Source organism: Pristiophorus japonicus, chromosome 5, assembly GCF_044704955.1.
Source record: "Pristiophorus japonicus isolate sPriJap1 chromosome 5, sPriJap1.hap1, whole genome shotgun sequence".
Classification (NCBI taxonomy): Eukaryota; Metazoa; Chordata; class Chondrichthyes; family Pristiophoridae; genus Pristiophorus; species Pristiophorus japonicus.
Genome location: NC_091981.1, coordinates 203,553,393 through 203,567,194, shown reverse-complemented (window position 1 = coordinate 203,567,194; position 13,802 = coordinate 203,553,393). Strand labels below are relative to the sequence as shown.

At 39.6% G+C, this 13,802-nt stretch overlaps 1 protein-coding gene across 2 annotated transcripts in view; it reads left to right on the top strand.

Annotated features, from left to right (window-relative positions):
- hacl1 (2-hydroxyacyl-CoA lyase 1) overlaps nucleotides 1-9,915 on the top strand; it is a 139,033-nt gene extending 129,118 nt beyond the window's left edge. Inside the window, exons 15-17 of one of the 2 annotated variants that reach the window (XM_070881236.1) lie at nucleotides 352-459; nucleotides 5,251-5,437; nucleotides 8,348-9,915. In XM_070881236.1, the coding sequence (XP_070737337.1) occupies nucleotides 352-459; nucleotides 5,251-5,437; nucleotides 8,348-8,380 (328 nt within the window). In that variant the 3' untranslated portion in view covers nucleotides 8,381-9,915. Of the gene's footprint in view, nucleotides 1-351; nucleotides 460-1,833; nucleotides 1,904-5,250; nucleotides 5,438-8,347 lie in introns of those variants that run through there. The other variant, XM_070881237.1, reaches the window with a different exon arrangement.
- Nucleotides 9,916-13,802: the final 3,887 nt, after the last annotated feature.

Here is a 13,802-nt window from a genome sequence, read left to right as displayed (position 1 = left end):
TCTGGATACCCCCCACTAGAGAAAATAATTTCTCTGTATCTATGCCATTGAACTCCTTAATCATTATGAATACCTCATTTAGAGCACAACTTAACCTTAGAAACTCTAGGGAGTACAAGCCATGTTTATGCAAGCTGTCCTCATCATTTAACTCTTTAAGCCCTGGTATAATTCTGGTGAATCTGCACTGCACACACTCCAAGGCTTATCTTGAAGAATTGAATTGGGTCCCTTGAAGTTTCCTTTATTCTAAGCGGTGTTTCTCATGGTTTACAATTACACATCTGGATTGGATTACCTTGCATATAAATATGATTTACTGGTGAGTATTAACTTTTATTTTTATCCTAGGTATAGTTTGCCGATTGTGGTCATTGTAGTGAACAATAATGGAATTTACAGTGGACTGGATGAGGACACTTGGAAAGAGATGTCAAAATTGGGAGACACTGCAATTGTGTAAGTAAATAAGCTTTTTGGGGGTTAATAAATCTCTTGCTCCACACAATAAAGTTAGCATCCAAGAACTTCCTTTTGAAAGCTTAGAACTATATCTGGAGCCGATTACATTTCTGCCAATATATACAGCTGGCTGCAGTACAACAAAGCCAACTGCATACATGTGCCGTAATTGTCAAGTCTGTCAAAATTAATGAAACAGAGGTGCACCTGCTTACTTTATACATTGTTGAATACTAAATGTCTTAACTCCATTAGAAACTGGTGTCCTGTGGGTGCTTAACAGTGGAACCTGATTAGATTTGTACAATTTCACCCTTAGTTTTTTTTTTGGATGGGGTGTTGGGGGGGGGTGTTTGGAAAGAAGGTGTTTTTTTTAAACAATAGTTTGTTATGCAAGCAGAATTTCTTAATTTGTTACTGTTCTAATTTTGTTCTTACTCTTTATTAGTGTGGATTCCAATATTCAAATTTTGTGTCTGAGTGTATTAATATTATAATATCCATACACATTTTATATTACTAAAATGTTGCACTTGCCCCCACATGAATTTCTTCTATGTTCCAAAATTGGACTGATGAAGCACTTTACTGAGATGAGATCAATTATAAATAAACAAGCTGATTTATTTTCCGTACAATATGTGAGCAAACAGATTAACGATGCTGAGGATGATGTGAATAGCACGTTTAGTGAGTTGGTAACACCGCAGGTAAAGGGTACACAGCCAGATAGGGAACGGGTGACCAATAGGAAGAGCAGTGCAAGGAAGGTAGTGCAGGGGTCCCCTGTGGTCATCTCCCTGCAAAACAGATACACTGCTTTGGATCCAAGATACTGTTGAGGGGGATGACTCATCAGGGGAAGGCATCAGCAGCCAAGTTCATGGCACCGTGGGTGGCTCTGCTGCACAGGAGGGCAACTTATTTCATAATGGTTCTTTGAACATAGAAAGCACATCACCCTCTCGCTATAAGCAGGCTAGGTACACGTTTCAAGCTAGTATTCTCCTTGAATCTAGTCGGTACTATGTTTAAGGTGAAACCTTTCATTCTCTGGGTTTTTTCCTTAATACATCTTGCTACACACTCTGTTTCTTTCTTAACTGGACGGGGAGTCAAAAGTTAGGCCTCTGGCCTGCCACCCCCCACCCCACCCTGTGTGCCTGGAGATTGGCTAGTTGAGCTGCCAATCAAACCATGTACTGTTCTTCTTGAAATGGATTCATGCAGCCAATCCCTATGTTCTTTCCTCCCCTCCCCCCTTTCCCTGCCCCTACACTTGCTTAAAAATCTGTTGCATCTCTAACTTTTTCCAGTTCTGACAAAGTGTCATCGAACGGAAACATTAACTCTATTTCTCTCTCTCCCCAGATGCTGCCTGACCTGCTGAGTATTTCCAACAATTTCTGTTTTTATATCCCTGCTGAACTTGCATGTTGCATCCATCCCAACATACCATGTGTGACTGTTTACTGGAAGGAATTGGAAATAAAAACCTTCCTTTTGTCTCAAACTGATATGACGGCTGGCCTATTTCTTGACGGAGAGATCATTAACATACATTGTACAGCTCATTAACATAGCAGTCTCCCTTTGTTTCAGCAGCTCCAGCCATTTTCCTCTGGCAAGATTGAAAACTGTGCTGGACCTTTGGGAATTCCTGCATCTGACTTCATATCAAAAACATATTGTAGCTTAAGCCAAAAATCCCTTCTCGGCCAAATAGTCGCAAACCTTGAACAAGACGCATTCTCTATTACTGAAGTGTTATACTGTATAAAATTGTATAAGTAATGATAACCTGTGGTTTCTGGCTAGAGTTTTCATCGATGTACACCATTGCCAAACCAATTTCACAAGTGGTTCTACCTTTAGAAAAGTGTGATAATATTTTGATAAACAGAATTATATTTTTGAAAATATTGCTGTAGTGACATTACCATGTCTGCTGGATTGATTTTCCTATTTTATCTTGTGCAGTCAGTGCTAAAGGTGTGCAGCTTCATTTCCTAAGGTCCAGTGAAGATCTCCCATGCCATTGCTCCCTCCGTAAACCTCTCCACCTCCCTCTCCTCCTTTAAAGCCCTCCTTAAAAACCAGCTCTTCGACTAAGCTTCGAATATCTCCATTTGTGTCGTGTCGATTTTGCTTTCTTTGCGCTACTGTGAAGCGCTTTGGGACTTTTTCTACATTAAAGATGCTATATAAATGCAAGTTGTTTTCTAAAAGGCAGAAGACCTATTAAGTGTTTACTTTTTTCAACCCGTTCACTCAGTTGTTGTAAAATAATGCAATTTTGGTCAGTCAAAATGACAGAATACAGAAGGACATTTTGCAGTGGGTAGGAGTGGAGCTGCATCTGATGCCACAAAAGCAGCAGGTGTTGGAGAATAGTGACACTGCACCATTGAAGGATTTCACATTGCATTTTAAGAGGTTGATGCGAGAACAAGGTCCGCATTGTTAGTGTCAGTTTTGATTCAACCATTTGTACAGAAAAACAATGTTTGAAATCAATGACCTCTTTTGGTCTGGGATATCAGGGTACTTGTACTATCAGTTTTACTGAATGATAGGCCAAGGCATTCAATGTTAGATTTTCATTCAGAGGGTATATATCCCGGTTGTGTTTATTAGTATGATTTGTTTTTAGGAGGTGCACTATGTTCTTTGCTTAGCTGTTAGATGAAGTGCCCTTTTGATAATGAATCCATTTATCCAGGTCACTAACATGGCAGTGCTTGCTAATTTCTCTTCTCTACGCACAGCTGAGTTTTCCATGGCTTGTCTCTCTTTGTTCCCTGATAAATAAATAAATCTTGATAACATACTTTCCAGTACTTTGCTTTGGTAATAATTTTAGCCACTTTATAAATAGATTTTGTGACATTTTGGGTTGAATGTTTTCTATTCCCCACCCCCTGAGATGTTGGTACAATTTATACCTCGAATGATGATTTAAGGCTGTTATTTTTATTTCTAAATTGACGCATGTCCCTGAGTGTTCGTATTCCTTTCACCTGTAGTTTTTAAACAGCTGTCCAATAAAATCAGTTATCCTCCCATCTGACTGGGCTCGATTCAAATACAGATCTCTGCATGGGCATGGATTGATTTTAGTCACTTAATACCGCCTGTTTATATTGCATTATGATTGTGATCAGTCCATTTTTCTCAAGACCAGTTTTCTGCCTTCAGGTGCGTGGAGCTAATTGTATGTGTGAATAATGATAATCTATTATATATTGTCCAGCTGCTGATCTTGGTGAAAATGAAACCGAGACAGAAATTTATCCTCGTAGAGTTGGGAACAAAATGTGTTCAGATGGGGTTCACATTGTGAGAATGGTGGAAGCTTCATATTTATATAGCGCCAGTCCCATTTCCATAAGGACCTTTGGGTAGATAGCATCTGGGCCGGCAGCCAACTTATTTTAAGGTTCCTTATTCTAAAACAATATCCTCATCTATTTTAACATTAACAATTTATTGTTAACAGCACCATTTAATGCTCTCAGTTTGAGGACAAGGTGCAAAGTACTCGTTTAGAATCTCTGCCATACCATGAGAATCCTTTCTAACCTGTCCTTGAGCATCTTTCAATGGCCCAATACAGTCTTTGACAGTCCTCTGACTCTTAATCGCAGTGAAAAAGCTTTTCCCATTGCTATCACAGTTGTCCACGATCCTCTTCTCCATTAGCATTTTAGCTGATCTAATAGCAACCTTAATTATTTTAACTGTTTTTGCTATTTGATTTTGCTTTGCTGTGTGTTATATACTTTCAAGTTATAACAAGTTTTGTTTACATCTTATTTGTTGTTGTAAATGACTGAGATGACAGAACATTGGTGTCATGTTGATATTGTCTAACATGCTTTCCAAAAATGTCATTGGCCCTGAATTTGCGGTTGGAGGCTTCCCGCAGGGAAATGCCTCCCAGGCGCAAATAAAATGCCCGTGTACCTGGTAGTCCAGGAGGTACGGAGATTGGCGGGCCTGGCCCTCTCCGAGTACCTGCGGGTAGAGGCTCATGTATCTCAGGGGTGCAGGCGGTTTGCAAGCTCCCCTGGGATCATGTGGGCCAGCCCAACCAATAAACATACAGAATTCCCATAAGCATGAATGGGAATACCCTAAATTTTACATCTACACATCAAATATATTTTTTTAAACTATTACATATTTAAAATAAATTAAAAAGGCCATTTAATTAAATATTTAAAATAAAAATGTAATTTTTTGAAAAATACATTTAAATGTTTTAAATGGCTAAAAATAAATGAACCTTATTTTACAGGGTTTTTTTTTACTGTATAAATGATTTATTTTGGTGATTTAAACTGCTTTTGCCAGGCGTAAGAATTTTGTGGGCATTTGTTGGGCGGAAGTTGGCCAAATAGCCCAACACTCCGCCGTCCCCCCCCTCCCCCCGCAGATGCCCCTTTCCCCCGGGATGCATGGATCTATCAAAACAACTCTGGGTTTTCACACATGCACTTCGCGTGCAGAAACCCATAACTTCCACGGCCCTTGCAGGCGTGAGTGCACCTCGTAGACATCCCTAGGGGCCGGAAATTACAGGCCATTATCTAAACATTGATTGCCCATATCACTTAACGATATTTTTAAAGTAAAAATTGATTACATTTCACTAAATTGCCTGAATTTTGAAACCAGCACGATTGATTATGTCATTGGGTTCACAGATTTAAACAAAGTAAATGACACGCTTGTTTTTCTTCTTTAATAAACATAAACAATATCTTGTTACCTCATTTCTTTCAGGGCCCCTCCCATCTCCCTCCTGCCCAATGCTCACTATGAGCAGGTCATGTCTGCATTTGGTGGAAAAGGTTATTTTGTACAGACACCAGAAGAGCTGCAAAAGGCACTTGTCGTTTGTCTGGCAGACCAGAAAATGCCATCACTTATTAATGTGATGATTGATCCATCATCTGACAGAAAGAAACAAGTAAGTGTATTTGGAGGAATGCATTTTGTGTACAAATAATTATTTTGAAGTCCAGTAACTTATGTCAGCAGATGAAGCAGACATTGATTTCTTGGTGGAGGGATGAAGGAGTCTTGATTTTTTTTTTGTGTGAATACATTCATAGTACTGTGCACTCTATCTCTGTTGTGTTTAGTGTGACCTCCAGCAGAGATTATTATACTCTTTATCATGAAGCTATTAAATTTGTATGAGGGAGAGGGGTTCCAGCAGCACTGTGAGTAAGTGCACCATAGAGTTGTTAGACACAATTCTCCCAAGATCGCACACAGTGAGTTTTCAACTCTCAGCAAAGCTGTCTGGGGGAAGATGCAGAATAGAGGCCAGGTGCTTTCCTACAGGGAGGAAATGTCTTCGAGCCAGTCAATCCACACACCTTTGAACAGCTGTTGCAAGAGCAGCATTGACAGGAACCCGAGAATGGGTTCTGCTTTGTCTGCCACCTCAGTCGAATTGGCGAATGTTGCAGAGGAACCCAAAGGGGCGACGAAAATGTAGAAGATGATAAGAATTTATAGTCTTGTGAATGGACCCATTGCACAAACGGGTCTATCATAGAATCATAGAAATTTACAGCACGGAAGGAGACCATTTCGGCCTATTGTGTCCACACCAGCCGACAAAGAGCTATCCAGCCTAATCCCACTTTCCAGCTCTTGGTCCATAGCCCTGTAGGTTACGGCACTTCAAGTGCACATCCAAGTACTTTTAAAATTTGGTGAGGGTTTTTGCCTCTACCACCCTTTCAGGCAGTAAGTCCCAGACCCCCAGCACCATCTGGGTGAAGAATTTCCCCTCAACTCCCCTCCAAACCTCATACCAATTACGTTAAATCTATGCCCCCTCTGCTAAGGGAAATAAATCCTTCCTATCCACTCTATCTTGGCCCCTTATAATTTTACACACCTCAATAAGGTCTCCCCTCAGTCTTCTCTGTTCCAAAGAAAACAAACCCAGCCTATCCAATCTTTCCTCATAGCTAAACTTTTCCAGTTCAGGAAACATCCTAATAAATCTCCTCTGTACCCTCTCTTGTGCAATCACATCTTTCCTGTCATGTGGTGACCAGAACTGCACGCAGTACTCTAGTTGTGGCCTGACTAGTGTTTTATACAAGTGTAACCTCCCTGCTCTTGTATTCTGTGCCTTGGCTAATAAAGGCAAGTATTATGTATGCCTTCATAACCACCTTATTGACCTGGCCTGCTACCTTCAAGGATCTGTGGACATGCATTCCAAGGTTGTTTTTGCTCTTTTGGATTTTATTTAATTTCTTGTGTGCACGCACACGTGCGTGTGGATGAAGACCACAACAGTTCCATTTTGTCTCTTAGATCCAACTAATTATCGGAAATCTTGTTCAACTGCTAAGAGGTTTCAATATGAGTGGGAATAGTGCTGGTACACTGTTCTTTCACCAATCTGTTAAACACTTATTGTTGGGGTAAAAGGAAGACTTCTCTCCCTCGGGGCGGACTACCTGATATAGGTAATTGACACCTTGCCCGTCACCCTCCATATAACGACCACAGAATTAAACAAAACCGTAGGTTCAACCGGCTTTATTTCGAGCAAATGCAAAGGAAGGTTCAATCGTAGAACCTTCAAAATACAAGAGATTTCAAGTATAATTTATAGAGGTTTTGGAGGAGCTACCCTCCTACAAAATCATCGATAGGTCTATTGCTATCAGCGGAATTACATTGATTTGTCGTCTCTTATCAGACTGGCTCTGAGTGGTACATGCAATTGTCCATCTCCCATTTGCACTTTGCCATAGTCTATATGACGCCTGAAGTAACTTCCAAAATACTGGCTTTCTTATCTCTTCCTCAGAGACTTCTAATCAAAATTGTAATTGCTGACTTCTGCTGTTTTGTTAAGTTAACCATATAGTTTTAATGTGTTGTAAGTGTGCTATACTTATGTAAGCTAGTATTACATACAATAGACAATTATTCCTCAGACCCTTCTAATACTGATTAGTTCACTACCTTCAGCATTGTGTTGTGACCACCTATGTGTCTGCTCTTTGCCTGCTACAATTCTATATCCCTTACACTTATCAGGATCAAATAATCGATAATGGTTGAGAGAGATATTAATAGCATTACTTTTTTTTAGGGTAAGGAACTTAATATTCCTTTAAAGTAGGAGATCAGAAGGTGACATGGTAGGGAAATATCAGCCCATAGTAAAATAATCACATCGGGCTAGAATTTGATCAAATTCTGCCACCGCCGGATTGCCGCCCAAAAAACCGCTAAGATTATTAAATTAAGGTCGGCGAAAATTGATCAAAAAATGGAAAAAATTCCGCCCGGCAGGAAAAATCGATTTTGTAAGCAGATTCTCGTGGAAAGCATGATCCTGGTCAAATTGAGCGGTACTTACTCAAAATTTAGTCCGAGGCTGTGAGTTGGGCCTAGAGAGGGGGGGAAATACACACAATATTTTTCCAGAAAACAAAAATTTGAAAACATTCACAGGACCCTTCTGCATTGAATCGCTGTAAAATAATTTTTTTTTTAAACTTTCACTTACCTTTTTTTGCAAGGGCTGCTCCAGCTGGTTTCTCGTGGGCGTTTTTTTTCCCCTCAGCTACGGAACATCGCTAGCACCAAACTCGGGCGGTGGCAGTTTTTTCAGTCTTCCACGCCGGCGGTCCGCTCCCCAGCGGTATTTCAAAACCGCCGGCGGAAGACTTTGACGAAACTTGCGGTTTTCAAGCAAAAAACAGGAATAGCGCCGAGAAACCGAGTAGAAATGGTGATCAAATTCCAGCACTTAGTCTTCAGATAACATGGGATTGATGGGCCAAATAATCTTTTAGCTCTCTTGACTTTATGTTCTTACGTTATTTGCTTTCAGGATTTCACCTGGCTGACTCGCTCCAATATGTGACTTGAATGACCTGCAAGGGGAAGTTGCAACTAATCTGCAAGCACAAAAGCAAAGTAAACCAGACTGAGCTAAATGTAAAACTTGTGTTAGTGAGAGTCTGTAAATAAATAGAATTTTGTAAAAAGAAACTTTTATAATTTCTCACATGCGAATATGAAATTTTGCTGATATTGTTTGCTTAGAGTTGATTCCAGACTCAGTAACCCAAGTTTAACTACTGAGGTAAAATTCACACTTTTTAATATTATTTTGAATATGATCTAGAATGCTTCTAATGTAGTCGAGTCGACCATATTCTCTTATCTTGCCAAAGAACATAGTAAGTTTAGCATACTGGACAGTCGACTATATTCCAGTGTCAACGATCCGTATATGAACAGCGAGTCTGTAGCAAAGATAATATTAATCCACTGTTAAATTGTGCAGTTAACTTTAAAATGTCACTATCAGTGCCATGAACTACAACCAGAATGGCCATATATAATACCTGTACAGATTGTACCTGTACTTGCCATACAATGATTTTTGTAATTTATTTTTCTGTTAGCCTCTATTACAAACTGAAAAATAAATCTCTGTTTACTTAACAACCCAGCATAATTTAGTTGGGAGATTGCAAAAAGGATTTTATTGAGCCAATATGAGTTGCTTGCTCATTTAATTTTAAGTATTTAAAAGGCTAAATTATCATGGTGTACTCTTGAGAAACTAAATACAATAGCAATGAACTTTTATTAATCTCGCCTGCTGATGAAAGCTGTAATGGATGTTTAATATTTATTTCAAAGTGACATTGCCTACAGCTAGCTTGAAGTGATTATACAACTCATAAAATGAAGCCACCAATCAAAATAGGTCTTCTCTGTGTATGGATATCACAATTTGCTGGATCAATCTATGAAAACTAACATTCGGTACATTGCAAATGTAAAACTTAGAAATTTAGAGTCGGTGTAGATTTCTTCCAATTTAGGTAATATATTTTTAGATTTTTTAAATCATGTATTTGAAGATGATTCTGTGTTTTTAGACATTAACTTGGACCACTTGATTAACTTAAAAATGGGATTATAGATGATTGGGAGTGAGTAATCGGGCTGTAATTTACTCAGGGTGGGGGGGGAGGAATGGTTCACATGACCTCAAGTCTCAAGAAATTCTTTAACATCTATAATAATTTGTAGACTATAATCTTAGTGAGGACAGTGCTAATTAGTTAAAAGTAAAGTTAAAATGACGTTGATCAAATTGAGTGAAAGCGTACTATAGAATCATATGTGATTATAAGGACGTTATTTTGCGATTTTAAAACTGAATTAAGAGCTTTGTTTTGAAGTATATTGTACTGTGCATCGAGTGTGAGATAGAGGAATTAAGGCGGCTTCTTGTTTGCATTTCTACTGATTTTTTTTCTTTGTGCAACTAATGCTGGTCAGGGGAAGGGAGACAGAAATTATAGCTGGTGCTGACTTCAGACTCCACAGCTGAAATTTTATTAATTTTATCCATTAATAGAATTATTTATTTCTGGTGATTTTTGGTCAATTTGCCAAAAGCCTTTATTTCCATTTTTATAGTTCTCTGAAATATATTTGGTGAGTCTTATGGCCAGTCAGATGATGAAATTAAGAGGTCTTTTGAATACATACGAACATAAGAAATAGGAGCAGGAGTAGGCCATTTGGTCCCTCGAGCCTTCTCCGCCATTCAATAAGATCATGGCTGAACTTCTACCTCAACTCCACTTTCCTGCACTATCCTCATATCCCTTGATTCCCTTAATATCCAAAAATCTATCGATCTCTGTCTTGAATATACTCAATGATTGAACATCCACATCCCTCTGGGGTAGTAGAGAATTCCAAAGATTGATAACCCTCTGAGTAAAGAAATTACTCCTCATCTTAGTCTTGAATGGCCAACCCATTATTCTGAGACTGTGACCCTGTGTTCTAGACTCCCCAGCCAGGGGAAACATCCTCTCTGCATCTACCCTGTCAAGTCCTGTAATAATTCACTATATGCAAGCCAGTGTATGATTGATATTTAGAAACTCTGTATAATAGTATGATGTAACTGGGAACAGTTCACACCAGGGCTAGATTTCAAATTGTTTTTTTTGAATGTGCGATTTCTACACTTGTGTCTCATTTTATCTGGTACTACAATTCTAAAACAACATTTATTTGGAAAACATCTTTTATATTTCCTTTTTAACAAAAAATATCAAATACTAGAAATCTGAAATTAAAGCCCAGAATTTTGGAAATGTACAGAAGCAAATAAAAGGTATGTCATTTTTACACTGAGCCTACATAGTTCAGATCATTGAATCCAGGAGCCAATAAGCAAACTCTCTGCAGTGTACACTCAATATGACTCCCTTCTTCCGGCAGAATCATAGACCAGTGAAAAATCAAGTATATGATTCTGCCACTCGAGTGGATCCAGATTTAGCAGTGTAAACTTGGGAAGCAGCTCCCCGATGCCAGTCTCCTGAAATCTGAACAAAGCATGAGAACTGATGAAAGGTCCCATAACTTTGCCATCACGAAAACTGCCTCTTTCCACCTGTCACATCACCTGTCTCTGTCCATGACTATGCATTTGCTGCTGAAATACTCATCCATGCTTTTGTCATCTCCAGACTTGACTATTCCAATACTCTCCTGGCCGGCCTCCCATTCTCCACTCTCTCTAAACTTTAGCATATACTAAACTCTGCTGCCTGTATCCTACCCTGCACTAAGATCCGATTACCCTTCACCCAAAGAAATTATGGATGCTGCTTCAACAAAGATTAATAGCACAGAAGTTCACTTTTTAACCTTGGTGTAAATTAACATGGCTTAAAATTCTTCTTATCATAAATGTCCACCCTCTCGTTTTCATTTCACTGATCAGTAAAAACTCTCACTCCACAAAGCCAAAAAAATCCAGAGCTTGACCGCTCCTAACCTGCTCCCTCAGCATTCCCGACTCCATCAGTGCCTCCAATCTCGCAGTGCGTCAACGACAAATTTTTAATTCCTATTTTTTAATCTCTTCCTCTCACTCCTACCTACCTGTGCAATATATGTCCCAGCACCCACCCTCCACTCCTCTTAACTCTTGTCTACTGTGATCCTCTTTCCCCAACCCTATGTTCCCATCAGTGGAAGTGTCTTCATAAAGAAAGACTTGCAATTATATAGTGCCATTCACAACCTCAGAATGTCCTAAAGCACTTTACAGCCAATGATGCACTTTTTGTTTTGAAGGATTGCACACTTGCACAAATAGCAATATGTAATATTGATAAACAATTAGCCAGGGCACCAGGAGAACTCCTCTGCTCTTCTTCAAAATATTACCTTGGGATCTTTTACATGCACCTGAGAGAGCAGACGGGGCCTCAGTTTAATGTCTCATCTGAAAGACGGCTCCTCTGACAGTGCAGCACTCCTTCAGTATTGCATTGGGGTGCCAGCCTAGATATTGTGCCTTAGTCCTTAGAGTGCGACTTGAGCACATAGCATTCTCGCTCTGAGTCGGAATGCTACCGCTGAGCCACAGGTTAGCTATCACACGAGTGCATTTTAGAATTCTCTGCCTTAAATTCTTTCACCTTCCTACTCCTTTCCATACCTCCGAATGCCTACTTCAGGTGCTTTAGGCTAACTCTTCTAATTTGCTCTCTCTTCCTGACGAGCTACCTCCAATCACCTCATCTTTGATAAAACTTTCTTGATTTGTAGAACCTCTATATTTTTAATGATAACTTGTTACCATTTTATGTATACGAGTTAATCAGCTAAGAAATTTGCAAATATATATGCTGATGTGACACAGGAAATGTGATGTGATGTACAAAGCACATACTAGACATACACTGGCTCCTAACATTAATTATTGGTATTCTATATTCAGAATTTTGAAATTGAGGCGTTGCTTAACCGGGAGCTAATGTAGGTCAGCGAGCATAGGGGTGATGGGTGAGCGGGACATGCGAGTTAAGACACAGGCAGCCGAGTTTTGGATGACTTTAAATTTATGTAGGATAGAATGTGGGAGGCCAGCCAGTAGTCAAGTCTAGAGGTAACATGGATGAGGGTTTCAGCAGCAGATGAGCTGAGGCAGGGGTGGAGATGGACAATATTACAGAGGTGGAAATGGACGGTTTTAGTTATGCAGCGGATATGTGGCCGGAAGCTCATTTCAGGATCAAATATGACACCTAGGTTGCGAACAGTCTGGTTCAGCCTCAGACAGATGCTAGGGAGAGGAATGGAGTTGGTGGCTAGGGAACGCAGTTTATGGCAGGGACCAAAGACAATGACTTTGGTCTACCCAATATTTAATTGGAGAATATTTTTGCTCATCCAGTACTGGATGTCGGACAAGCAGTCTGACAATTTAGAGATCATGGCGTGGTCGAGAGAAGTGGTGGTGAGGTAGAGCTGGGTGTCGTTAGCGTACATGTGGAAACTGATGGCGTGTTTTTGGATTATGTCGCCAAAGGGCAGTATATAGATGAGAAGTAAAAGGGGACCAAGGATAGATCCTTGGGGGACACCAGAGGTAATGATGCAGGAGTGGGAAGCCATTGCAGATGATTTTCTGGCTACGATTCGAAAGATAAGAATGGAACCAGGCGAATGCAGTCCCACCCAGCTGGAATATGATGGAGAGGAGGATGGAGTGGTGAACCGTGTCAAAGGCTGCAGACAGGTCGAGGAGGGATAGTTTACCTTTGTCACAGTCACAATGATGTCATTTGTACCTCATGATTAGGGCAGAAATGATATTGGGAATGATTTCACTGACTCACTGAGTAATATAAGAGCTACTATACTTTGTATAATATCACACTGGTAACTTTTTTAAACATAAGCATCTCTTGACAACGGAGGCAGCTCGAGCCTGGAGCAGCTGGAGGGAGTTTTAAACATAAGCGTCTCCCTGATAACAGAGGCAGCTTGAGCCTGGAGCAGCTGGATGGAGTTTTGAGCCTGAAGCTGTTACAGGCCCTGTCAAGGGGACAAAACAAGAAATAAAAAGTAATAAAATTATGATATCACAAGGATGGAGAATGGTGATTGATTCTTTCATATTAATTGAATCACTGGACAGGGAATGAATCTTAAAGAAAGCTAATAACTGATTTAATTTGCTTCAATTGCTGATTTTCTAATTTTAACTTAATTTATAATTATATATTTAATTGTGTTTAATTATAATTAATCTTTATTATACCATTGTACTATTGTATACTCCTTATTATATTATTAACAATATAATTTGAATTTCTCTTAGTTTATATGCCTGTGTCCATCTGCGTGCGTGTTTTGGCTGCCGCTTCAGACCCGAGCCTTTAACCTCTTTTTGCACTTCCTTCTCTCGCTTTTCTCTCTTTCCCTCAATGGTCAATATCTAATGTGTT